The following is a 23769-nucleotide window of genomic DNA, read 5'->3' as shown; positions in this document are numbered from 1 at the left end:
TTTTTTTTTTAGCTTGCAGGTCACTTTTATTTTATTTCTTATTTTATTGAGGTATAATGGACATATAACATTATATAGTTTCAGGTGTATATCATAATGATTTTTTGTTTGTTTCCGGCCGCACTGCGCGGCATGCAGGATCTTAGTTCCCCGACCAGGGATCGGACCCGTGCCCCCCTTCACTGGAAGTGCGGACGCTTAACCACTGGACTGCCAAGGAAGTCCCTAGAGAGGGCCTTTTGAATCTTTGGGATACTGAATGGGGAGCTGGGTTTTTATCAGACACTGAATTGTCAGTTTTGTCTGACTTTTCACAGGTTCACCGGAACAGCACAGTGCGCTCTGGCTGTGATGTGAACCCCTCCTGTGCACTGTGCGGCTCAGGCAGTGCCAGCACCACGCCTCCAGAAATCCACTATGAAGCCCCTCTGTTGGAACGCCTTTCCCAGTTGGATTCTTGTGTTCACCCGGTTCTAGCATTTCCAGATGGTAAGAAAGTCTACATAATATAAAGTCTAATACGTGAGACTTAAAGGGTTCAAAGTGAAAGAAAGTCGGCCAAGATTCTGGTACAACTCCCAGGTACTGTCAAGGTATTGCTGTCAATAAAGTCTTCTCTTAGAATTTTGCAAATAGATCTCCCAGACCGGAATGTGCCACTAAAACTTTGCAGTTTGCTAAGAGAGAAATTCCCCTAACACTTCAAATGGTGAGGCTAGGACAGTTTCCTCCAGCCACAACGCTTGGAGCCTGGTCTTGTTGTACAGAGTCTGTCTTAAAAAATGTATTATCTATGTGTGCCATGATGTAAAACAGCATGGGGCAGTGCTGCTAAGTTGATCTACCTGATAAGCCTCCGTGTCTGCCAATTTTCCTTTTCCACCTCCCTTGTCATAATTGCTTTTCTCCCACTACGTGAAACTCATTCCTCTTACCCATATTGAGTCTTGCTGTGGGTCTTGCCCCCCAGAGTATAAAAACCTTGGGCAGTAGGGACACCAAAGGAACCATTTCAGAGTTCATGGCTCCTGAAGAAGAATCCTGTGGGAATTAAGTAAAAAAAGTTTTGAATAAAAAATAATGAAGATGGAGGTACATTATTTTTTTGTATATAACTTAAGGCAAGATTCTCTGCCTTTTCTGTCACCTTAAAATAAATATTTAGAGAATTAATAACTTACACCTGAAACTAACATATTGCACGTCAACTGTACAGTATTTAAGTTTTAAAAAGAGAAAGAATTAACAACTGAAATTAGATTTTACTGTGACTGTAGTCTGATTGAATAAGTAGGTGTAAAAGATTTTTTTTAGTTAAGGTAAATATTATATATGTACATGCTGAGGTGTTGGTATAAATAAATATCTTTAATGCATGTAGTATTCTAGAAAATACAGCCTTTACAACTGTCTGAGTTTATGATTTTCTTAAAAACTGTATTTCGGAATTCCCCGGCAGTCCAGTGGTTAGGACTCCATGCTTTCACTGCTCAGGGCCTGGGTTCAATTCGTGGTCGGGGAACTGAGATCCCACAAGCCTCGCGGTATGGCCAAAAAATTTAAAAATTTAAAAAATAAAAAATTACATGTCAAATGGTGGGCGTACATGAGCAAAAATGTTGAAAACTGTTCTGTAGACTACAGGAAGCCAGTGTTTTCATAATCTGGATTTGTTTCACTGATTTGCAAATAATCTCATGATCTGGCCCCTCTTGAATCACTGTGTTATTTTATCTATGTGTTACGGCTCATATGATGGCTGTTTATGACCTTATTTTCCATTAGTTAAATTTTAAGTTCTCTCGGGATAAGGGACCATGTTTTTCTTCCTGCTCTATCCTTCATAGCACCTTACAGATAGTCTGTACAAGTTTTTGGAAGGAGGATAACTAAAACAGGAGTCTGGGGAATGTGAATTATATGGGATGTAAGATTTACTTATTGGCATGAGAAGAAAACCCAAGTTTTTTCTAGCATCAGTAGTATATTATCTTTTTCATAAAAGGGCAGATACTAAATAATTTAGGCTTTATGGATCATACTGGCTAGGTTTAGTCTATGTTGTAACTAGGCAGCTCTGCCCATATAGCACAAAAGCAGTCGTAGACCATGTATAAGCAAGTGGGTGTGGCTGTTTCAATAAAACTTTATTTACAAAAACAGTCATTACTGATAAACTATCCTGGAGAATCCCATCTTCTAATTGATCAAACATGAGATGACTGTAATCCCCTCATTCCTTATCTGTTCTTCAAATGACTGGATTCTTTCTTGGTCACCTACATCTGTTGAGCTACTCCAAGCCTTACTATCATGACTCCCTTCAACTGTAAGAAAGGCATGGTATAATATTCTTGCTGCCACATGACTTCTAGTAAGAGTGGAAATATTTAGAGAACTTGAAACATAGGGATAGCAAGCTAGGCAGGGGTTTAGGTCAGGAGTGGTGGAGCAGTAAATAACTTTAGAACATGATGAGTAGAAAACACCTACAACATCCTCCTCTGTACTTCAGATTCCAGAGTCATTGACATTTACCCTTTCTTGCCATTTGGATTATAACTTACATAACTTAAGATAATATTTATATAGTGTTTTATAGTTTACAAACACTTTTCTTATACTTGTTTCATTTGCTTCTCTCAGTAATCTTATAAATTTACTTCAGTTTTACAGATCAAGAAATAGGCTTAGAGAGGTTGTGGTTTATCTCAGGCTACATAGCTAATGTAGAAGGCTCCAGAATTCAAACCGAGGTCATCTGATACCTGTCCTTCTTTTCACTATAGTTCATGTTTCTCCCCAGCCAGGATATTAAGAGAAGTCAGGTTTCTACCTGTTTCCAGACTCTAGCTACAGACAGAGACACCAGGATGATTTGGGAACATTTCTTGAGTTACTCTCTCAGGATTACAATATTGAATTGTATGGTCTCATATTTGAATAAAGAAGCCTGAAGCCTATAGTTATATCTGATTCTGATAAGGTCTCTTCCATACTCATTGAATATCAGTTGATAAATATGTTGATCATTCCTTTGTCAGCAGTATTACCATGTATAGTTGTGAATTCTGTCTCCCATCCCCTGATCAGATATGCCCGAAACACCTGCCTGGCGTCTCCTGTTCCATCATTCAGCATCTCTACTAGGAGGTACCCATTCCCTATTAACACTTTCTGTTCTTCTGACTGCATCGTATCTATAACTCTGACTGCTGCCCTTACACTTCCCCACTCCATTCCATTCCAAGCAACTATAGGTAGCAAATGAGGGGGAAAGGAAGGAGACCCCTTTCTATGGTCTCTGTGGTCTTCATTTTCCTGCCTGCCGTTTCTCTGTGTCTGTCTTGTCTCCCCCACCACTTTTTCCCCCTCCTGCCTTTCCCCCTTCTCTCCCCTCTCTCTGACACACACACACACACACACACACACACACACACACACACCCCTCCTAACCATGACATTGGGGTTTGGACAAGCGAGTTGGTCATTAAACTCTACTTATGAGACTGTACAGGGGAATAGTATATATACCAAGTAGAATGATTAACATATCTGCCTATAGATAAATTAGACTTTCTGTGGGTTGATTCGGGGACCTAATTAGTGTATCTAATATTATGACTATCGGGATAATTTTGACTTGATCCAGACAACTGCCACATTCAGAATGCTATCTGTTTGTAAACTGGAAGATTCCCAGGGCCACAAAGATGGGAATAGCGCCTCCTAAAGTATTGAGATGCCCCAAATATCTCTGTGTAGAATAGTGAGTAATGGTGAAGACTAGCAGCCAGCACCCTGTGTGGGTCAGACGTGCTCCACACCTGACTTCTGCGCCACCCCTTTGCAGCCTCTTCTCTAGAGTGTATTTAAAGACGGCGGGACTTCCAACTTTTCATTTTCGTGTAGAGTTTTACTAATGTTTCCTAACCAGTTTGTGTACTTTGTGAGGATGGGAACCAACTGCAGCTCTTAATCTTAAGAGTTCTAATCTTCCATCTTGCCACACCTCAGCCGCTACCATTAATTTGAGGAACTACTGCCTGACTGGAAGGTGGAGACATTAGGGTGTGATAACCCTTTAGTACTCCAGAAAGAGGAGCTTGTTTCCTTATTACCTCACTTAATCAAGCTAGTTAATCCTTAGCTTGAAATGTAGAGGATGTATATAACCTTGGGGAAAAGAATGTTTAGATTTAGGTTTGTGCTTAATAAGAGCACCACCTGCTGGCTGTGAAGATCAATGCTCTTTTGAGAGAGCTTGCCAAGACAATTAGCTGTATACATGAGGCCACTGCACCTTACCAGCAGGAGGAGGAAGTGAGCATTACAAAACACCACAAGAAAGTGTTCTTGAGAAAATGGTGGAAAGTAATGAGTAAAACAGGTTAATCTTGGAGTGTCAGACCCTGGTGGGCCTGAAGTTAAAGTCTTTTCATTTTGTTTGAGGAAATAGTAACCTAAGATGATGTTTCCTGTCATTGATCTGCATTTCAAGGATCTGCACCTTCCTGTTTGATAATATACTTTAATAGCCATTACCTATGCAGGCATGCAGTGTGTGGAGTCCTCTAGCTGAATGGGTCCCTACTGTGTTCTCTTCCATTTTTACAACTCTTTGCTTACTTTCAGGTCCTCTATATCCAATCTGTTTCAGAGTTGTAGCTCTGTAGATCCCAGGTGTTATTACTCAGAACAGGAACTCAGACCAGCAATTCCTAAGAGATCATTTTTGTTCACTGACTGGGGGGTTTAACTTGAGTTTCTCTTTACTCATATAAAAGCAGTTAAAACACAGTAAACTTCTAGCAGCCTGAGTCCCTTAAACAGTTTGTTATTATCCCTAACTGCTTACTCAATGGGCTTATAGGGGAAATTGCTCTTGGTTCTGCTTAGTACCTCAGCTCCAGAGCACAAGGCAGTAGTGGTCTACACTGTGCCAGCTTCCGCCTCAGAGCATTTAAATGAGGGGAGGGGATTAAGAGTGGAGTTCTAGTTGAAGACTCATTGATCTAACATGTTAGAGTTGAGAGATCAGTAGTCATCTGGTCTAGCAATAACATATAAATGTCTTTTCTCTCGTGCTTAACTCGAATTGATTGATGTTGTCTGTATGGATTTAATTAACTAGTTAATTATTTGAGATGGGTCTAAGGTCTTGGGGTACAACAGAAAGAATGTTGCGAGTAGCCTGTGCTTGCAGCAGACAGAAGAGGAGAGAGCTAGAGCATGTGTGCTAGGATGTTACCAGCTCTGATCAAGTCTTGCTGCCTCATTTTACAGATGAAGAAGCTAAAGCCCAGCTAAGTGATTTGTTCTTGTTTTCTCCTACTCAGTGATGGGACGAGGACCCGTGTCTAGGACTACTTATTTCCACCATAACCATATCCTATTTCCTTTTCTCCCTGGCTTAATTTTCAGGTTTGGGAACACAGTGACTGTGGAAAATAAAAGGAAAAGACAGTGAAACTACTATGCTTTTGTAGTCCCATTAAACAGCCTTTGCAGGCTTCCTTGGCAGTCCAGTAGTTAAGACTCCATACTCCCAATGCAGGGGGATCGATCCCTGCTCAGGGAAGATTCTGCATGCTGCGTGGCATGGCCAAAAAAAAAAAAAAAAAAAAAACCAACCTTTGCCAAGGGGGAATAACTCCCCTGCTGACCAAGGGGTATCCTGGGATATAGAGGAGGTGCTCTTCCACTTCTTGAGCCTTCTTTATACCTTCAAGCTCAGCCCAGCTTTCAGAATTCCTCTAGACGATGCTTTATTTCCTATATACTTTTCCCCAACCACTCTGAGTTAGAGCAAGGAATTTTTACCACTAATACCTCTAAACTTAATTCTTAGTTGAGAAATCTTTTTTTAACATTTGACCTTTGGGGGGTGGGAAAATCAAACCATTTTATTGAGGGCCTTGGGTGGGATCTAAGGGCTGGGAGTACAATGAGCTCTGATATCGTTGGCCTGGCTGAAAGCTGATATATTTGTGTTAAGGTTTGGGATAGGTGAATTTGTTTTTAAGTGTAGAAAAGAAAGAATGATTATGGGAAAAAATTTCAGGAGATAGCACTGTTCCCAGAGATGTATCTTGTTCTTTGAAGTGTCATGAAATACATGGTCTATGCTATAGGAAGGAGTTTCTTTTTTACACTGCAGAACTCTTTTGAAAAATATCCTGTACTCTCCAGTTCCTTGGGAATAATTTGAGAAATATCAGATTTCACCCCAGGATTAAACTGCTCCATTCTCTGGGCCAAAGAATAATTTCATGTGTAGTGGCTAAGAGTATAGGTTTTAGGATTTTACAGACCTGAGTTTGAATGTTGCTTGTTACTTACTAAACTGTGTAACCTTGACAGTTAATTCACCTTTCTGGATCTGTTTTTTCGCTTTAAAGGGAGCATAGTAATGTTTACATCATGGAATTGTTATGAAGATTAAGTGCCAGCCACAGTATAATGGGTTTAGTAAATGTTCATTTATTCCCCTCTTCTTTGCCCCCCATTCCTAGCTCAGATTAAGCATATCAGATTAAGCTATCCTCCCTGGGCACCAAAACCCCAATAATGTTTAGAAAATACACTAAATAAACCTCTAACAATTCTGAAAAAAAGAAGGCATGCCATTGGTGAATAGAGTTTGGAGTGATTTTTGAAAGCTGGAAAACAAACAGGATAACTGTGAAGAAATAAAACTAGAAAAAAGGGGAGCCCAAAGCACATGCTTTTGAGTAAACTCCTATGGGGTAGGAGCTGGTAGGGGAAGGTTCTTTGCCCACAGTGAAAAAGGACACAGAACTAAGGATGGGACCTGGGCATTTGCCTGGGTGATAAGTTTGGACTTGTTTTGGAATATAGCTAGGTTGGATTTTTCCCCTTTTCCATAAAGCGGTGGTGTTTCATTCTTTGCTACAGCAGTGGGTATGAACTCAGGGGCTGGGACCTTTTTTTTTTTTTAATTTGTTTTATTTATGTTAGTTTTGGCTGCATTGGGTCTTCGTTGCTGTGCCTGGGCTTCCTCTAGTTGCAGCGAGCAGGGGCTGCTCTTTGTTGTGGTGCAAGTGTTTCTAATTGTGGTGGCTTCTCTTGTTGCAGAGCACGGGCTCTAGACATGTGGGCTTCAGTAGTTGTGGCATGTGGGCTCAGTAGTTGTGGCACACGGGCTTAGTTGCTCCATGGCATGTGAGATCTTCCCAGACCAGGGCTCGAATCCACGCCGCTTGCATTGGCAGGCAGATTCTTAACCACTGTGCCACCAGGGAAGTCCCAGGGGCTTGGACTTTGACTATGTCCCAGGTAGTTAATGATTCCCAGGAGGAACTGGGAGCTAAAGAGAGATGTTCTGGTCTTCAGATTAAAAAGGACCGTGGAAAGTTTTTCAGAACCCTGAAAAAAGACCCCACACCTATATCCATGGTGGTGAAGTTTCAGAATGAGACTATAAAAAGGAAAAATGTAAGTTTCAGATTGCCACTAGAGGTTCTACCCAGAATAATAGGACAAGAAATAGAAATAAAAGGCATACAAATTAGAAAGTAAAACAGCTTTTTGTAAGTGACATACTTGTGTATGTAGAAAATTCTAAGGACAACACAACAACAAACAAAAACTTCGTAATGGATTTAGCAAGATCACAGGATACAGGTCACTATATTAAAAATTACTGTATTTCTACATACTAGCAGTAAACAATTATAAATTGAAGTTTTTAAAAGTGCTATCATGTATAATGTCATCAAAAATATCAAATTAACAAAATATGTATAAGAACTGTACGGTGGGGACTCCCTTGGTGGTCTAGTGGTTAAGACTCCACACTCCCAATGCAGGGGCTCAGGTTTGATCCTTGGTCAGGGAACTGGATCCCGTGTGCTGCAACTAAGAGACCTGGTGCAGCTAGCTAAATAAGTTAATTAATAATAAATAACTTTTTTTTAAAGAACTGTACAATAAAAACTATCTAACACTGATGAGAGAAAATTAAAGAAATCCTAAATAAATGGAGAGGTGTACCACGTTCACTGATTAAAAGACTCAGTATTAGAGTTCTCCCCAAATTGACCTATAGAGTACCACAACAAGCTTTTTTCCCCCAAAAAAAAGTTTAAAGGAAGAAACAGAGCACCTACAAGTGAATGAGTCAGATTCCATCTTACTGGTCACACTGTAGTAATAGCTTTAAAGTCTGAGAGAAAACTGGTTTTAATCTAGAAATACTATTTCTAAAGAAATTACTCAAGGCCACATTCTTAGGAAAATAAAAGAGGAAACTAACAAAATGGAAAGATGCAAGAAACAGTGGTGAACCCCCAAAGAAGGTTAAAAAATTATAATTAAGTCTAAAAGATTAATTTACGATATTGAATATTAACTAATCCACTTAAAAACCTAGGTAATCCCCAGGTGGGAGGTGGTGAGGGTCTGGAGGAAGGTGGGGGGAGAATAGTATAGTTCTTATTTAGGGGAAGATGTAGTACCCAGTACAGTGTCTGATAAAATAATAGACGGTAAGTAGTTGTTGAATGAATATATCCTGATTAACTTTATGTTGATAGAAAGAAGTAGGTCGAAATATTTCAGTTTCTAGAAGAATAAGAACAGGATGTTTATCCATCTTTCAAACCAGTAAAATTAACAGACTTGGTGGAACACAGGAACAAAGAAAAGTTCATCAATCTAACAAAAGGTGTTTTAGATTTTTTTGTTTGGAACTTGCAAATAAAAGGCAATAGTGACTTGTCTGTGAATAAAAGAATGACCTTCAGTAAAGTTCCAATAAACAGATCTTCCACTTGACAGTGCTTGCCCTGCTTGGGTCATCCTGCCACTGGGTAAATAAAAGAAGGGTGCAGTGTGGGTCTTGCTCACCGGTGACCTAGAGTTGCTGTGAACACGCCTCACTTTGTGAGAGAAGAGCCCAGAGCCCAGGTGTCTGGACTAAAACCGCAGTGTTTTGTGTTTCTTGCAGATGTTCCCACAAGCCTGCACTTCCAGAGCATGCTGAAATCTCAATGGCAGAACAAACCTTTTGACAAAATCAAACCTCCAAAAAAGTTTTCACTTAAGCACAGAGCACCCATGCCAGGCAGTCTCCCTGATCCAACTCGTAAAGACAGGCACAAGTTGGTCAACTCCTTCCTGACAACAGCCAGTAAGTTTCAGGGGTCCAGAGAGTCCTCCAATTACTTTCCTATTCCTTTTATGTTCTTAGGTTACTGGTATGGCTATGGCACTGTGTCGGGGTTGGGAGAAGCAGTTGACTGATGTAAATTCAGCTCACAGTTGTCTTTTCCTACTTGTCTTAGATGCTCTCAGATGGACTGTGAAAGCTATTCCAGACACCATGTATCCTGGGGCTCAGTGAACAGCCACCTGTTCCATGGCATTGGGTCCATCTGTGGGCAGGCTGTCTTCTGTAGTCTGGTGTCACTTTTTTCTGGTTGAGAGCCCTGTGGGCTTCCTGGCCTGTTTTGGCCAGTGTGTTATTTGCCAGAAGCGTCAGTCCCAGAGGACTGTCCTGCTGCCCTGGGTGTCTATCACTGACCTAGAGAGAACTCAAGAGCTCGGAACTCAAATAAGAAAAGATTGAGAGGAGGTGTTTCACAGCTCTTTTTCTGTTCCCCTCTTCAGAGCTGTCCCATCACCAAACCCGGCCTGACAGGACCCACAGGCAGCACTTAGACGATGTGGGGGCCGTGCCTATGGTGGAGCGAGTGACAGCGCCCAAAGCAGAGCGCTCGCTCAACCCGCCGCCACCCGTGCATGACCCAAACCACAGCAAAATGAGATTGCGAGACCATTCATCCGAGAGAAGTGAAGGTAGGGCCAGGCCCGGCACCTCTGCCTTCGTTTGCACCTGCTCAGGGCTTTCTGGGGCAGCCTGGGCTTCTTATAATTGCCCTTAGCTTTGTCCTTCACTTTCTAGGAAGGCAGAGTAGAGGGGCCCTACTGCTTCTAAGTGTAGGTCACTTCTTACTCTGTAGCAACCTCTGCTCCATCCCTACCTCCCGTCAACCAGTTTGCTTCATCTTTTTATCCTTTAGGCTTAGAAAGCATTTTTGCCTTTACTGCATATTGCTGGCATTCCTGGCTTGTGCTGGAAGTAGAGCAGGTTGAGGTAGCCACGTCTTCCTCTTTTCTGTTGACTTCTGCAGTGTTGAAGCATCACACGGACCTGAGCAGTTCGAGCTACTTGGCGGCCACCCACCACCCACCACACAGTCCCTTGGTGCGACAGCTCTCCGCGTCATCAGACACCTCTGCACCCACCAGCTCTAGTCCACAGGTTACAGCCAGCACGTCTGTAAGTACCTGCGTGGAGTTGGACAGCCCCTCTGCAGTGACAGCTCGTTCCAGTGGGTCTGGAGGACAGTGTAGAGAGAGGGTTGTAAGGGCCAGGGTAGTTATGGGGACTCGACTCATCTTGGCGTATTTGTCTTTTTCAAGTCAAAGTGGTGCTATTTGATCCTCCGTTACATTGTTTTCCTTGAGTTGTTTTTCACAGTAGACATGGATCTCAGCTGAGCCAGCCATAGAAAGCTTGATGCAGAGACAAACTCTTGGGTGATCTATGACTATTCAGGATGCGTGGGACTAAGTTTCACACAGAACTCAACAGTATCATGACTCTAACTCTGTTGGGCTAAGTAAACATGAGAGGAGTGATAAAAGAGAGATGCCTGTGGGCATTGGAGACGTTTGATTTCCTTGTTTTTACTCTCCTGGGGAGTGGAGCTGGAGTGCTGAGAATAAACACTGGGTGTGTTAGGGTGCTTGCAAGGGAAGCGGGACATAGAGCCCATGTTTTTTACGTGTACAGAGCAGAATTACAGATCCAGCAGGCCACGCTGGCAGTACTGACATGTAGTATGCTCATAACGGCAGGCTCTTTGGCCCCTGATCCGCTTTTGCGGTACCACACTCCACCCCGAAAGCTGTTTGCATGGCCATTCCAGACATTAATATCATTCTAGTGTTTTAATTACTCAGTGTGTGCCTCCTTGAACACATATACCTGTAGCTGCTTTGTGCCCACTAAAAGGGTCCTTTATATAGTAATGATAATAATAATGGAGATGGTAAAAAATAAAACAATACAACTGTAATGTTTGTTGTGTCAGCGCTGAGTGCATTATGTGTGTTACCTCATTCAATCCTTTAATGAATGCCCTTTGAGGCGTAGGTGGTATAAAAGATTCCCGTTTTGTTGGCAGGGAAACTGAGTCTTTCCAAGGTTAAGTAAGCTGCATAAAGTGAGGTGACTTGTGAGGGTGTAATTGTGATTCAGACCCAGGCAGTCTGACTGCAGAGCCAGTTCTCTTACCATCACGCTGCACAAAGTGAGCCTAGGTTGGGGCATTACAGAGGTGACTTATACAGGTGCTTTGAAGCCCCTTCAGAGCTTATATCAAGAAACTTCTAAGCCCACAAAATGTGCTCACTGAGCTGTGATCAGGTAGGAATTCTTCACATTGTTCTGTCTTTACTCTTAAAAATCAGAGTCTTGGGCTTCCCTGGTGGTGTGGTGGTTGAGAGTCCACCTGCCGATGCAGGGGACACGGGTTCGTGCCCCAGTACGGGAAGGTCCCACATGCCGCGGAGCAGCTAGGCTCATGAGCCATGGCTGCTGAGCCTGCGTGTCTGGAGCCTGCGCTCCGCAACGGGAGAGGCCACAACAGTGAGAGGCCTGCGTACCGGAAAAAAAAAAAAAAAAATCAGAGTCTTTTCCAAATGACCTCCTTGTTCCTCCCCTCCCCACCCACAGATTTCCATAGGTGTTGTAGTATGTATCACTAACTCAGTTGTCCATTAGTAGGGGGTCTCAGAAAAACCAAACTATTTTAAAGAGGCTAATTCTAATAGAAGTCTTCTCTGAGACTTGGTGAGACGTCAGTATTTTTTCACCTGCCGCCCTCTTGTGCCTGGAGAATGTAAACTTAGGCCTGGATCACTTGAAATTTTTACTTATTGTCTAATGAGTACAAATTTTGTATATAGCACTGTGCTGACCCTTAAGGCTCTTGCTGCCAGATTTTTTCAGAGAATCTGGATTTATATAATAGCAAGAAGAGTGATAGGCCAGGTAGTTAAAATAAGGTAGAGAAGCTACAAGACACTGGAGAAATGGTGGGGGAGGAGAGGGATGGGGTGTATGTGGTAGTGCTCCCACAGAAAGCCACAAGAGCTGATAGACGCACCAGAATCGCCTCCATGGCCTTTTTTCTTTTCTTTCTTGGAAGCCCTGGATATTCTGATTTGGTAGTTAGAAGAGAGGGGGCCCTGAACCTGTTTCTTCTTTTTCAAATATACTCCTCATCGTACGTCTGATGTGCAGCCAGGTGTGGGAACCACTTTGCATTCCCATCACCTGCCCTCCACCTCGTTCCAAACAGGAGAAAGTAGTTAAGTTAGATCAAATGAGTGCCTTATGGAATTGGGAAATCTAAATGTAGGGTGGGAGCTGGAGCCTGCTGAACCCCACAACCCGCTCCTGTCCCTTTGCCTTGAAGACACTAACAGCAGGCCCAAGGAGGTTCAGGGAAAGTACATTCCTGTTTCTGCCAGCAGTTTCACATTCATTCTTTTTTTTTTGCCGTACGCGGGCCTCTCACTGTCGTGGCCTCTCCCGTTGCGGAGCACAGCCTCCGGACGCGCAGGCTCAGCGGCCATGGCTCACAGGCCCAGCCGCTCCGCGGCATGTGGGATCTTCCCGGACCGGGACACGAACCCGCGTCCCCTGCATCGGCAGGCGGACTCTTAACCACTGCGCCACCAGGGAAGCCCTCACATTCATTCTTGACCAAGATACAGGGAAAGCTATCTCTTGAGGCTTTCTTAAGGTACACTTCTTGTAGTGGGGTGTGTAAGTTCAGCAGAGATGTGGCAGAAGCCTTTGGGTGTGAGGTCACTAATCCTCAGCCAGGCAAGACTTGCAAAAGTCTCTTCAGCCATTTTGGTTAACCAGTTACCCTAAATTTGTGAAGTCAGTGACAGTCTATTCTTACAGACAGAGGAGAAGACTGGGATGAAAAAGACATTGTAATAACCTGAAATCGTAGGTGACAGCAGCTAAAATCCTGGCCCAGGAAACATTGCCTTTCAACATTTTCTGAGAAGGTCCTGAAATGATATGATGAATCAGTCATAGATCCCCCTCTGGGAACAGAGAGTAGAGAGGTCAGCTGTAGGGAACAACCTCTTCCCCATCTTCCTTCACTCTGGGCTGGCCACACTTGGTGGTTTGGGTTTGAAGGTAGCCTCTTAGTTGTCTGCAGCTGTATTGTCACCATGGCAGCATGTTTGTCATCCCACTGTTTCACTCTGGGCTCTCACGGCTCAATCGCCGGTCTCTCTGTTTCAGGGCAGGGTGTTTGCTATCTGGGCACAGGCAGCTCGTGGACATGCCCCTCCATCTAAGAAGCCATGCCCTTTGGCTCCCTGCTTTATTCCTCCGTCGATCTCCCGCTTGCTGCAGATACCCGCCGCCTCCTCTGATATTGGATCCTTGTTAGTTTTCTTTCCCAAGGGTTTGATCTTAACTTCCTATAGGAGTGAATTTCCTTTCTCCAGGAGTGTGAGCTGTACAGCCAAGGCTTCCCTCCACTCATCTCTGTTGATATAGCTAGAACGCTCTTAGCTCTTTCCCTCAGAATAATAGCCAGAAGGGGAAATCACATAAGGGCTGAGCAGATGGTTGGTACAGATTTAGCTGAAGAGTTCAGATCTACGAGAAGGAGGTGCTTCCATGACAACCAAGGTTAGATGATCCATTGAGCTGGGCCTGTCCTTTGGGCATCTTTCAGGGTAGGGGAATTCATCTTTTTAACCGGAAGAATCACCACCAGGCTGAAGCATTGCTTTTAGGATCCCCCATGGGTCTGTGTCATAGACAGAGATAAAAGGGGAAGCAGAAAGGAAGATTTAGTTGGGGTTGTTAATAAGGCTGTGCGTAGAGGAGTAGAAACCGTGGCAATTGACTCAAGGCCCCGGGATACCCACCCCTGTAAGCTTCAACAGAAGTCTCTTTTCACGTGAGCCCATGAAGAAAGAGGGTGCAAGTGAGACTTGTGGACGGAAGATACTCCTCAGGACCGCTTAGTATTTCCCCTGCGCGCTTTGCTGTTGGGGGACTGTCTCCTAGGTGCAAGCAGCTCTGCCATCCCTGCCTGGGCCCTACCCAAAGACCCAGATTCCTGGTTATTGCTGATCCTGTTTTAAATCTCAGATGTATAATTTGAGGTACGTAGAATTGTTCCTCCCTCTTAAACTTGCCTTTGTCTTACAGCAGCCAGTAAGGAGGAGAAGGGGAGAGAGCTCCTTCGATATTAACAACATTGTCATCCCAATGTCAGTTGCTGCAACCACCCGTGTAGAGAAGCTACAGTACAAGGAGATCCTTACTCCCAGGTAAGAGGCCCTGGGTGATGCGCTCTTCTTGCTGGTCTTGCTGTCGTTGCCCTTTTCCCTCTCCTCTGGTCACTGAGCTTTGGGGCCTAGCCTTGGCTGTTGTCTTCTCTTTAAGAGAAGGTCTACCTGATCAGAGTGAAATTATTTCTTTACATAATTTTCTTCCATTATATGAGCACCAACCAGACCACAGGCCACAAACTGGCTATAGCCATGTTTTGTTTGATGCATACAAATATGTTTTAAAATACTGAATTTGTTGTTAGCATCAAAGCAGGATTTCACATATGAATGTTTATTTCCAGCTTTTGTTGACACATCAAAAGATTGGGCAACCCTGTATGTGCACTCCCGTGTGGCAGCAATCAGCTGCTGCTGGGTACTGCTGGTCCCCTCTAAACAGGTTCTTTTGCTTGAGTTTGTCCATCTACCAGCTCTAGTCCCACCCTCAGCCTGCTTCCCCTCTTTCTGCCCCTTGTGCGCATTTGAGTGTGGGACCTCTTAGAGAAGCCCCAGGGCTAAGCAGGCCCAGCAGAGAGCAGTGTCACTTGCAGGTGGAGAGCTCTCGTTCCTGCACGGATGTACTTATCCTGCCCAGACTGCCTGCCGTCTCACAATTGTTCCTTCCTGGTTTTGCAGCTGGCGGGAGGTTGATCTTCGGTCTCTGAAGGGGAGTCCTGATGAGGAGAATGAGGAGGTAATGGCATGGGCGTTCGCTCTTAGAAGAACACATGCACTCGTGGGTGCACACACTGCAGATGCCTCAAGACCTGTGGGTGTCAAGTGCAAGCTCATTGTATTCCTGTCCTGACCAGGAAGAGCCTAGTGTGGGGTGGGGCTGCTTCTAGAATTGGTCTACGCACTGAAACTTGACTTCCTGGAGGAAAGGGGGGATCGATGAAGATGCTCTTTTGCAGATAGAGGACCTGTCTGACGCAGCCTTCGCCGCCCTGCATGCCAAATGTGAGGAGATGGAGAGGGCTCGGTGGCTGTGGACCACGAGTGTGCCACCTCAGCGGCGGGGCAGCAGGTGATGGAGCAGGCACAGGCCTCCAGGGCCTGTGCAGGGAGGGTCAGCGGGGAGTTGGGACCCTAGCTGTGTCCATGGAGTTGCCACTTAGTTGTTCTTCATATTCTATTCATTCCCTGTCGATGGCTGAGAATGCAGACGTTCTGTGGTGTTTGTTGGGACTAATGAGGGTATACGCAGTCAAATGCTGGCCCTTGCTGAGTGGTGACTGTCCAGTTCTGACGAGCTCCGTGGTCTCCCGGGGTCCGGGAGGAGGCTGTCATGGCATTTGGAGGCTGGTTGGGGTTGTAGTGACTGGATTAGAGGAGCTTTGGAGGCCTCGCCACAAGTTAACCTTCCTTTGAACAGTGGAGTTTGATTGTTGTGGTCTTGCTTTACTTGGAAGAACTGTCCTACTCTCTCTCCCTTTAGTGTTACAGTGAGAAGCCCTCAGGATTCTCAAGTAGAAATATTTAGGGCTCTTGTTTTTGCTTTTTACTTTGCCTGCAGTTTTCAAAGTCTGGGCTAATTCCCCTTCCCCTGTGAATCCACTGGGCACTGAGCCAGGGATACCCCCAGCGTTGTTCGGCTGTGGCCTTTTCCTGGGATGACAGGCGTACACAGCTCTTAGATGCCGTGTTGTGTGCCTGCCCGTGTGCACAGCAGTGGAAGAAAGTGAGGGGTCTGTGGTTCCTAGGAGAGAACTGCTGGTGTCAGTCTGCCTCAGCTCCGTTCCTAGGAGAGAACTGCTGGTGTCAGTCTGCCTCAGCTCCTCTGGTCGGGAAGCTTTTTTCATGCCTCCTCCCCAACCCAAAACACAGACACATGAGAAATTCCCGATTACCCAGGCACTCAGATTCGTGCTTCTTGGTATACAGGTCTTACAGGTCATCAGACGGCCGGACAACGCCCCAGCTGGGCAGTGCCAACCCCTCCACCCCGCAACCCGCCTCCCCTGACGTCAGCAGTAGCCACTCTTTGTCCGAGTTCTCCCACGGGCAGTCCCCCAGGAGCCCCATTAGCCCAGAACTGCACTCAGCCCCCCTCACTCCCGTGGCGCGGGACACTCTCCGACACCTGGCCAGTGAAGACACCCGTTGTTCCACACCAGAGCTGGGGCTCGACGAGCAGGTGAGGAACGCTGCCTTTCCGTGGGATTAGCGGGGTGGCGGATGGGATTGTTGGGGGACAGCACCTGCTCAAGATGTATCTTCATTTTATGGATCTCCCCTCCCCCCCAATTTGAAGGGGACAGGGGACTGAACTTGAAGTTGACTTTCTGAAGGTACCATGGAACTGGCTATCATTAAAAAGTTGCCCACTCTGATAATTTTCTCTGGGCCAGCCCAGGAACTCTGGAGAGACTGGTCATGGCCTCCAGTCCACATGTCTGGGGAAGGAGGCGGGCTGGGACTGGGTCCTCACCAGGACATCTTATCTGCCCGCAGTCTGTCCAGCCATGGGAGCGGCGAACCTTCCCCCTGGCGTATAGTCCCCAGGCAGAGAGTGAGGACCAACTGGATGCACAGGAACGGGCGTCCCGCTGCACTCGGCGCACCTCAGGCAGCAAGACTGGCCGGGAGACAGAGGTGGCACCCACCTCGCCTCCCATCATTCCCCTCAAGAGTCGGCATCTGGCGGCAACAGTCACAGCTCAGCGTCCAACTCACAGATGAGTGGGATATGAGAATCTAAACAGACTCACTATTGGCATTAAAGCTTCAGAAAACTCTGCGTTTGATATTCAAACATCATATGCCGAAAATTTTCACAGTTTTTAGTGAATTTAAGGAATTTAGATTCTACTTTGATAATTTCTTTCTTGTTTTGATTTTTGTTTTGTTTATGTTTTGGTTTCCATGTTTTATCGTCACACACCTGAGCACTTCCTCCAGTTGGCACACAGTTCAGGATAAGACCCTGCTGGCCTGGTCCTGGCACATCCTCTGCACTGTTGAATCACTGGACTTAGCCATGTTGGATGATCACCCCTCTCGCGCCCCTGTGGGCAGGGTGGGACAGCCAGGTGGGCAGAGGGAAAGGAACCTCCAGCTCAGCATTGCCCCCTGAGGTTAGGGTGGGAGAGAGCAGTGTGCTCTGGGCTCGTACCCCGTCCCTTCTGTTGCTTAGCTCAGCTCCGGCCCTCGCGGCTGGGTCCCCTTGGTCGTCTGTGCTGGAGCACCTCCACCAGAACCTCTTGGCCTGAACTCCAGCTGTTCTCACCCAGCTCTCAGCTGACAGAATGGCTTCCCCTTGTCACCCAGGTCTTGGAGACCTGTTCTGGGTTTCCTCTGCATTCGGTCATCGCTGTTCTGACTCCTTAACTGAGGTAAGCTGGCTGCGGCTGTTCAGGTCCCCATCCTGCCCCTTCGTGTCCTCTCACCTGCTCTCGCACACCATTCACACGCCCACGCACACAGTCCTTCCACTTGGAACGTTTTCCCCCCCTAACCTGGTCTGTGGAGGTAGGGTTAGGACTACTTAATCTCTCTTCCCACTCCCCTGCAGACTCTAGGGGGTCTTGGAAATGAGCAGCCATCTCTCCTGTATAATTCTGTTTTCACTGAGTCATTTGGTCATATTTCCCCACCCCCGTCCAGTTCCCTGTCAGTGTCTGTCAGGTCCTTCCTCTTTCGAGCTCCCTTGCCTGTGGAACACTGTCTGGTCCTAGCTGTGGTTCCTATCACTCCCCATCACCCCCCCGGGTTAACCTTGTGCCTGTCTCATCTATGATCACATCACCAAAAAGGGGGGCAATAAGGACTTTTTTTTTTTTTTTTTTTGCCATTTTGTAATCGTATAAAAATAGTAGACAAACTGCTTAATGGTTGGGGTTTTTTCACAATTTTCAACATTAGTGATTTTTTTTTTTGATTCTGTTTGCAAGTTAAAGGGTTTGTCATTGTTTCTTTAAAAACAATAATGCACCATATCCCTATGCATAAAGTGCTTCTTCTATTTATAAGGTTGAAAATTCTGAATAACCCTTTTAGCATTGTAAAAAAAAAAAGAAAAAAGAAAAAGAACAAAAAAAACCTTGTATTTTGTAAATATTTTCTTTTCCTGCTTTGAGCTGTGTATTGGCAGCGAAACATGTAGCTGTCTTTGTTCTATAGAAATGCTTTTCTTCAGAGAAGCTGATCTTTGTTAATGTCTTGATTCTGTTCGCAAAGCACAGACTAGTGCTTAAAAAAAAAGGAAGGAAAAATTGAAAAAAATAATAAAAAAAAAGTTACAGAATGTTGTATGCCAGGCCCTTCTTGTTACAGGACATGGTACTGGTGGTGGCTGAGGAGCCTCCCTGAGGAGCAGTTGTTCTCTGGGTCCTCCGACTCGCTGTGAACCTTGGGAAGTCCCCACTGTCTTCTGGGCACCGGGCAGGGTCCTCTGATGGTCACCAGAGAGAGTGGTTCTCACCGGGGCGGGGGTGAGAGACGCCAGGAGGAAGGGCGTCTTCGTAAATCGTCTTTTTTTGTTGTTGTTGGATGTAAGTAATTGATCCACTGCTCTTAATGTTCCTTCTTCTAGTGAGGCCGGCCAGCATTGGGACATTTTTTAATCTATTCTAAATTGCTCTTTAATGGATATTTCACTTTCCATCATCCACCTTTTCTGGGGTTGAGGTCACTGCAGACATGTATATACTTTGCATGGAACCTGAGCTGGTTCTCAGCAGCTTTCTTCTGAGAAGGCTGTGCTTGGTGTTCTTTGTACAAGATGAATAAGTGGGCAGGCCTGCGACTTTCTTTACTTCCTTTTTTCCTTTTTTTTTTTTTTTTTCACAGCAGGCAAGTTGACACAGCCAATGCAGCTGCCTCTCCTGACTATGAAACCTACGAGTTCTGAGGTAGCATTTCTCTTTGGCTGCCCTGTTGCTGCTTCTGTAGTTGCAGTTAAGACCTGCTCTACTTAAGCTTCTGCCTGCAGTGGCTAAAGCACATCAGGAAAAGCTGAGAAAAGTAGTATTTTGAAGCTGTATGAAAAATCAAAGGCCTGAGTGTATGACCTTGACCTAATTATTAAGGAACAATAATATGATGGGTTCTGTTCTGTTTTCCTTTGTAGCATTGCCAAGGGCTACCTGGTATCCCTATCTTGATCTAGCAAACACTCTCCAATCTATAATAAGGCTCAAAGGAGAGAGCAAAGCAGCTCTGTAATCCTGCAAGGCATCTAGCCATTCATTCAGCTGACTGGCCTAGTGTCCTGCCTCAGCCCCAGGCCCCTAGGCTAATTTCCAGGGGTAGAAAGGGTTCCTAGAGCCACCCCAGTGTTCTCAGCTTTGAATACAGTGGGCTGGGTCTTACAAACCGAGTGCAGCCTTGTGAGCTCACCCACAAGGGTATTGCCCTTTGAGTTGGACCAGGATGGTTTGCCAGCACCAGAACGAGAGAATCACCTGAAAATGAACAAGTCTGAGAGCTCTTTCACCTTCAGGGCCCCAGACCCAGCTGGTAAATCCTGATGTCCAGGTTTTAACAATATTGTCATTTCCTGAGCTAAGTTCTCTAAGGCTGGGAAAGGACCTGCAAATCATACATCATCTTCTGGTCCTTTGAATCCATACATGGAGACCTTATTTAATCAGAGTAATAACTTTATTTTCCAAATTCACTTTTACAGCAACAGTGTAAATCATTTGTTAAAACACACAATACACCATATGGACATTCACAGACAGGAAGCTAAGCTAAGGTGGTTTCATGTCCCTCCCCCCACCCTCAAAATTAACAAAGGAATCATGGGACTTGCAAGTGCCAGAAATTGCCCTGCGCAACACTGCAAATTCACGGGGCTGAGTCCGTCAGGAGGCGAGACTCTGGGTCAGCGCCCAGGGTAACCCTTTCCAAAGCTGAAGAGAAACCAGAAGTCTCTTGAAGCCACAGATCTGTAGACAGGACAAGCTGATGACCTCCACGTCTGCCCTCATCCCTGCCTCTTTGCTTTCCTTGGAGGACAGAGATTTAAGGGTGACGAGATCTTAGCAGCTACTAGGAGTACAGGCTGTGTGTCCGGAGCTGGTGGGAAAGGTGACGTGGAGGTGCCAGCAGCTTAAAGGAAAGGATGCCAGCGCGTTCGGGAGGCATGACTGCGGGCTTGGGAACCCCGCGAAAGGGCAGCAGGTCACAGCAACCATATCTCCGGATTCCTCCACAAGCCTCACTGCCTGCACCTGGCCGGGAGGGAGATGGGAACTAGCTGGCAGCCTGTGGCACCTGTCGGTGAGAAGGTGAAATCCCAAGGGACCTCTAGCACACGTGGTTGAAATCAGGAAGAAAAGTATTACCAGGCCTTGGACTCCTGCTCTCCAAGACTCCCCTTTGCCCAGTGGTAACTCTCCTACAGGTTCCTCTCCCCCCACAGCCCCACCAGGAGCACAACACGCAGTTGCCAACAGGATACGGTCTCACCACTGAAGTCAGTTTAAATGGAACTTTTGATAAAGTGAATGCAGAGCTTGAAGCGACCAGGCGGATAGTGTATCCCATCTAGCCCACCCGAGGGACACCGGCCCTGGAAGAAACGGCGGTGGGGGAGTGCCCAGCCCTGGGGGCCGTGTCCTCTTTTACGGTTCCAAGCCAGCGTTGCGCTCTGCAGGCTCCCTGCCAGCACTGACCTGATGACCCTAAATCACGCTCTTTAGGCTGCTCCCGACAGCCCACGCAACACGAGGTGCCCGCTGAGTAAGGCCCTCGGAAAAAGGTACTGGAGGGCAGGGTGAAGAAACTGCAGGGAGAGGTTCAAGAAATGCAGCCAGAATTGGTGGCAGTAATGAGGGGCTGCATCTCTAACAGCTACCAGATCTTCACACCAAGTTTCCTCTTTCTTCCTCAGAACCCTTCCAAGACCAGCTGGGACCCAGAGGACAAAGGAGAGCCGCCGCACCGCGGGAAGTTTGGGGCCCAGGTGATCCTCTGGCTGCAGATGAAGCGTCTGGCCCTGGACTCCAACCACCCAGCCCCGTACGGTTGCCTTTAACTGTACCCAAATCAGAAGTGGCAGAACCAAGCCGAGGTTGCTGATTTTCTTCAAACAGCAGATTTCTACAAAGGCTGCTTCCCTTTCCCCATGGCAGGAGATGGGTTTCATGCAAGGTCAGCAGGGGCTCTGGCCAAGGATTTGGAAATGGTTGTCTCCTGACCTGTCACCCTTGTCAGGCGGCTCAGGCCCCTGGGGCCAGTCCAGGGCAGGCAGTGCATCCCAACCCCTGCTGTGGCCATCAGGCCCCGGGTGGGGAGGCCTGGGCCAGCCTTCCTGCGGGAGAGCTTGGAGCGGGACCCCGGGCTGGAGGGTGGGTTGCAGACCTTTCCCCAGCCGGCACTCGTGATGCAAGGAGTTAGTTGTACGACCCTCTCTCAAGGCTGCTGTGGGGCTTCTCCAGGGCCATCTTCACCACAAGACACACTGCCCCCTGCCTGACAGAAGGGAGCCCCGGGTGCGGGGAGAGGGGGGTACCATAGCTTCTGTCCTCCTCCTGTGCTTCAGGCCTTCTTTGCAGCTGAGGGTTCTCAGATGTCAGCATCTGGTCTCCGCTGGGTCCCAGATGTTGATGAAAGTCTTTCAAAAATTGGGAGGCCCCACAGAAGAGAGTCACACTGGCCTTCTGGATCCAAGTCCCAGCTGGGGGGTGAGAGACATCTAGGACTCCCGTGGGGGGTAGGTTAGAAATCTCTTTACAAGCATTTCAAGATACATGCGTCCTTTTTTTTTTTTTCCTTTTTTTTTTTTTCTTTTCACTATCATAGTCACTCAGGTGAATCCAAGCATAAACAGACAAATCCGACTACAACGCGACAGGGTGCAGATGGGGAGGGAGGGGCGACATCTATGTATATGTTCAGCTGCTCCAGGAGGACAAGACAGCATTGCTTCCAGCTGAGACTGGGGGAAGAACCATTTCCGAGGGGGCATGTTTCCCTTTTTGGGGTGAGGGCTGATTATATGCTCTTGGGGTTGAGCAGCGGCTGGGCTCTCTTGAGAGGCTGGCAGTCACAAGCTGGGGCAGACGTAAGGAACGGAGGGAGCGTGGTCCTGCCCTGGGGGCCTTGCCTGCCTGTCCCCGTGCCATCTCTGGCATCCAGGACGGCCAACCTGCTGCCAGCTCGGCACAGGAAGGGAACCAGGCCTTCTGGGAGAAAAGGCTCTCCAAGTAAACAAGGCATAAACGTCCAGGGTCACTGCGAACCCCACCCTGGCTCCCATCTGGGATGGGGGCAGGGGCAGGGAGCCGAGTAAGGTCATCAGGTTCATCGTGAGGGACATGCCTGCTGGATGAGTACAACTTAGACTGAGAGACTGAGGTCCCCCCGCCGTGTCCGGACTTCACCCTCCTTGACTTTCCCCCTTGGTTTAGAGGAGGTGCCTCCCCATCTAAACAATGTCCGTTACTGAGAAAGGGGGGGTGGGGTTAGGCTGGGAACTCGGGACAGCGTGATGTAATGCGGGGTACAGGCAGTGACTGGGCTCCGCACGGCAGACACAGGCATGGTGGGGCAGACAGGTGGCTGCGGTGGCCGTGAGAGGGATGACAGGTTCAGGGGCCACCTCCCAGGTCCCCGTACACTCCAGAGATGCCAGAGGCCCAGGCTTGGGAACAGGCGGGTGTCCCCCAAGAGGCACAAGTCCTTACAAAGAACCGGTTAGCCCTAAAGTCCCAGGTCTGTGAGGTGCCAAAATCGTGGCTGCAGTTCCAACCTTCAGAACTCAATAAAACAGGGTTTCCGCGGGGCAGAGGGAAGCCCCTCAGCTCAGGACCCCCACCCTGCGGGGAGGGAGAAAGAGGCCAGCGCTCGGTCTTCTCCGAGGAAGTAACCCACAGGATGCCACTCCCGCAACCTTCCTTCTCGTCCCGCCCCCGGCCCTTCGTGGTGTAAGCCCTCCTCCCTCCAGAGGGTGGCACGCCGACCCGCAGCAGACCCCGGGCCACCAAGAACCGGAGGCCACTTGGTCCGAGTTTGCTGTGGGCGGCAGAGGCTGTGTCCTGCCTGCTGCGCCTCCGGGCCGTCCTCAGCATCTCCTCCCTGAGCTTCTCCTCTGGCATCCTCACGTCCCACACACACCCCCCCCCCCGCCCCGTCACCTCGCCCTACCCCCGCCCAGCCCCCCCCACCCCCGCACCCCGTCCTGCTCCAAAGGTGGCCCTACGCCTGTGGTTGCACCAGCGCACCAAGTGTCGAGTCCCTTGTTGCCGCTGCTGCCTCTGTGACACCCCCAGAACGGGGCGCCCCCCCAGGCCCTTGAGAGTCCCCAGAAGCAGCTTTCAGAGCCTCTCCTCCTCCCTCTTGCACTCAGAGGGGGGAAAAAAAAAGAATCGAAAGTAACTGCCCAAGGAAATTCTGGGTAGGGCCATC

At 47.2% G+C, this 23769-nt stretch overlaps 1 protein-coding gene across 5 annotated transcripts in view; it reads left to right on the top strand.

Annotated features, from left to right (window-relative positions):
• KANSL1 (KAT8 regulatory NSL complex subunit 1) overlaps positions 1-18658 on the top strand; it is a 169919-nt gene extending 151261 nt beyond the window's left edge. For 4 of the 5 annotated variants that reach the window (XM_060133502.1, XM_060133500.1, XM_060133501.1 and 1 more), the window contains 9 exons: positions 318-489; positions 8972-9154; positions 9634-9822; positions 10158-10306; positions 14288-14409; positions 15049-15106; positions 15327-15439; positions 16297-16549; positions 16867-18658. In XM_060133502.1, the coding sequence (XP_059989485.1) occupies positions 318-489; positions 8972-9154; positions 9634-9822; positions 10158-10306; positions 14288-14409; positions 15049-15106; positions 15327-15439; positions 16297-16549; positions 16867-17094 (1467 nt within the window). In that variant the 3' untranslated portion in view covers positions 17095-18658. The remainder of the gene's footprint in view (positions 1-317; positions 490-8971; positions 9155-9633; positions 9823-10157; positions 10307-14287; positions 14410-15048; positions 15107-15326; positions 15440-16296; positions 16550-16866) is intronic. The other variant, XM_060133503.1, reaches the window with a different exon arrangement.
• The last annotated feature ends 5111 nt before the right edge of the window (positions 18659-23769 follow it).

This window comes from Lagenorhynchus albirostris, chromosome 20, assembly GCF_949774975.1.
Source record: "Lagenorhynchus albirostris chromosome 20, mLagAlb1.1, whole genome shotgun sequence".
NCBI lineage: Eukaryota > Metazoa > Chordata > Mammalia > Artiodactyla > Delphinidae > Lagenorhynchus > Lagenorhynchus albirostris.
The sequence above is the reverse complement of the archived record's forward strand: the minus strand, read 5'-3'. Positions and strand labels throughout refer to the sequence as shown.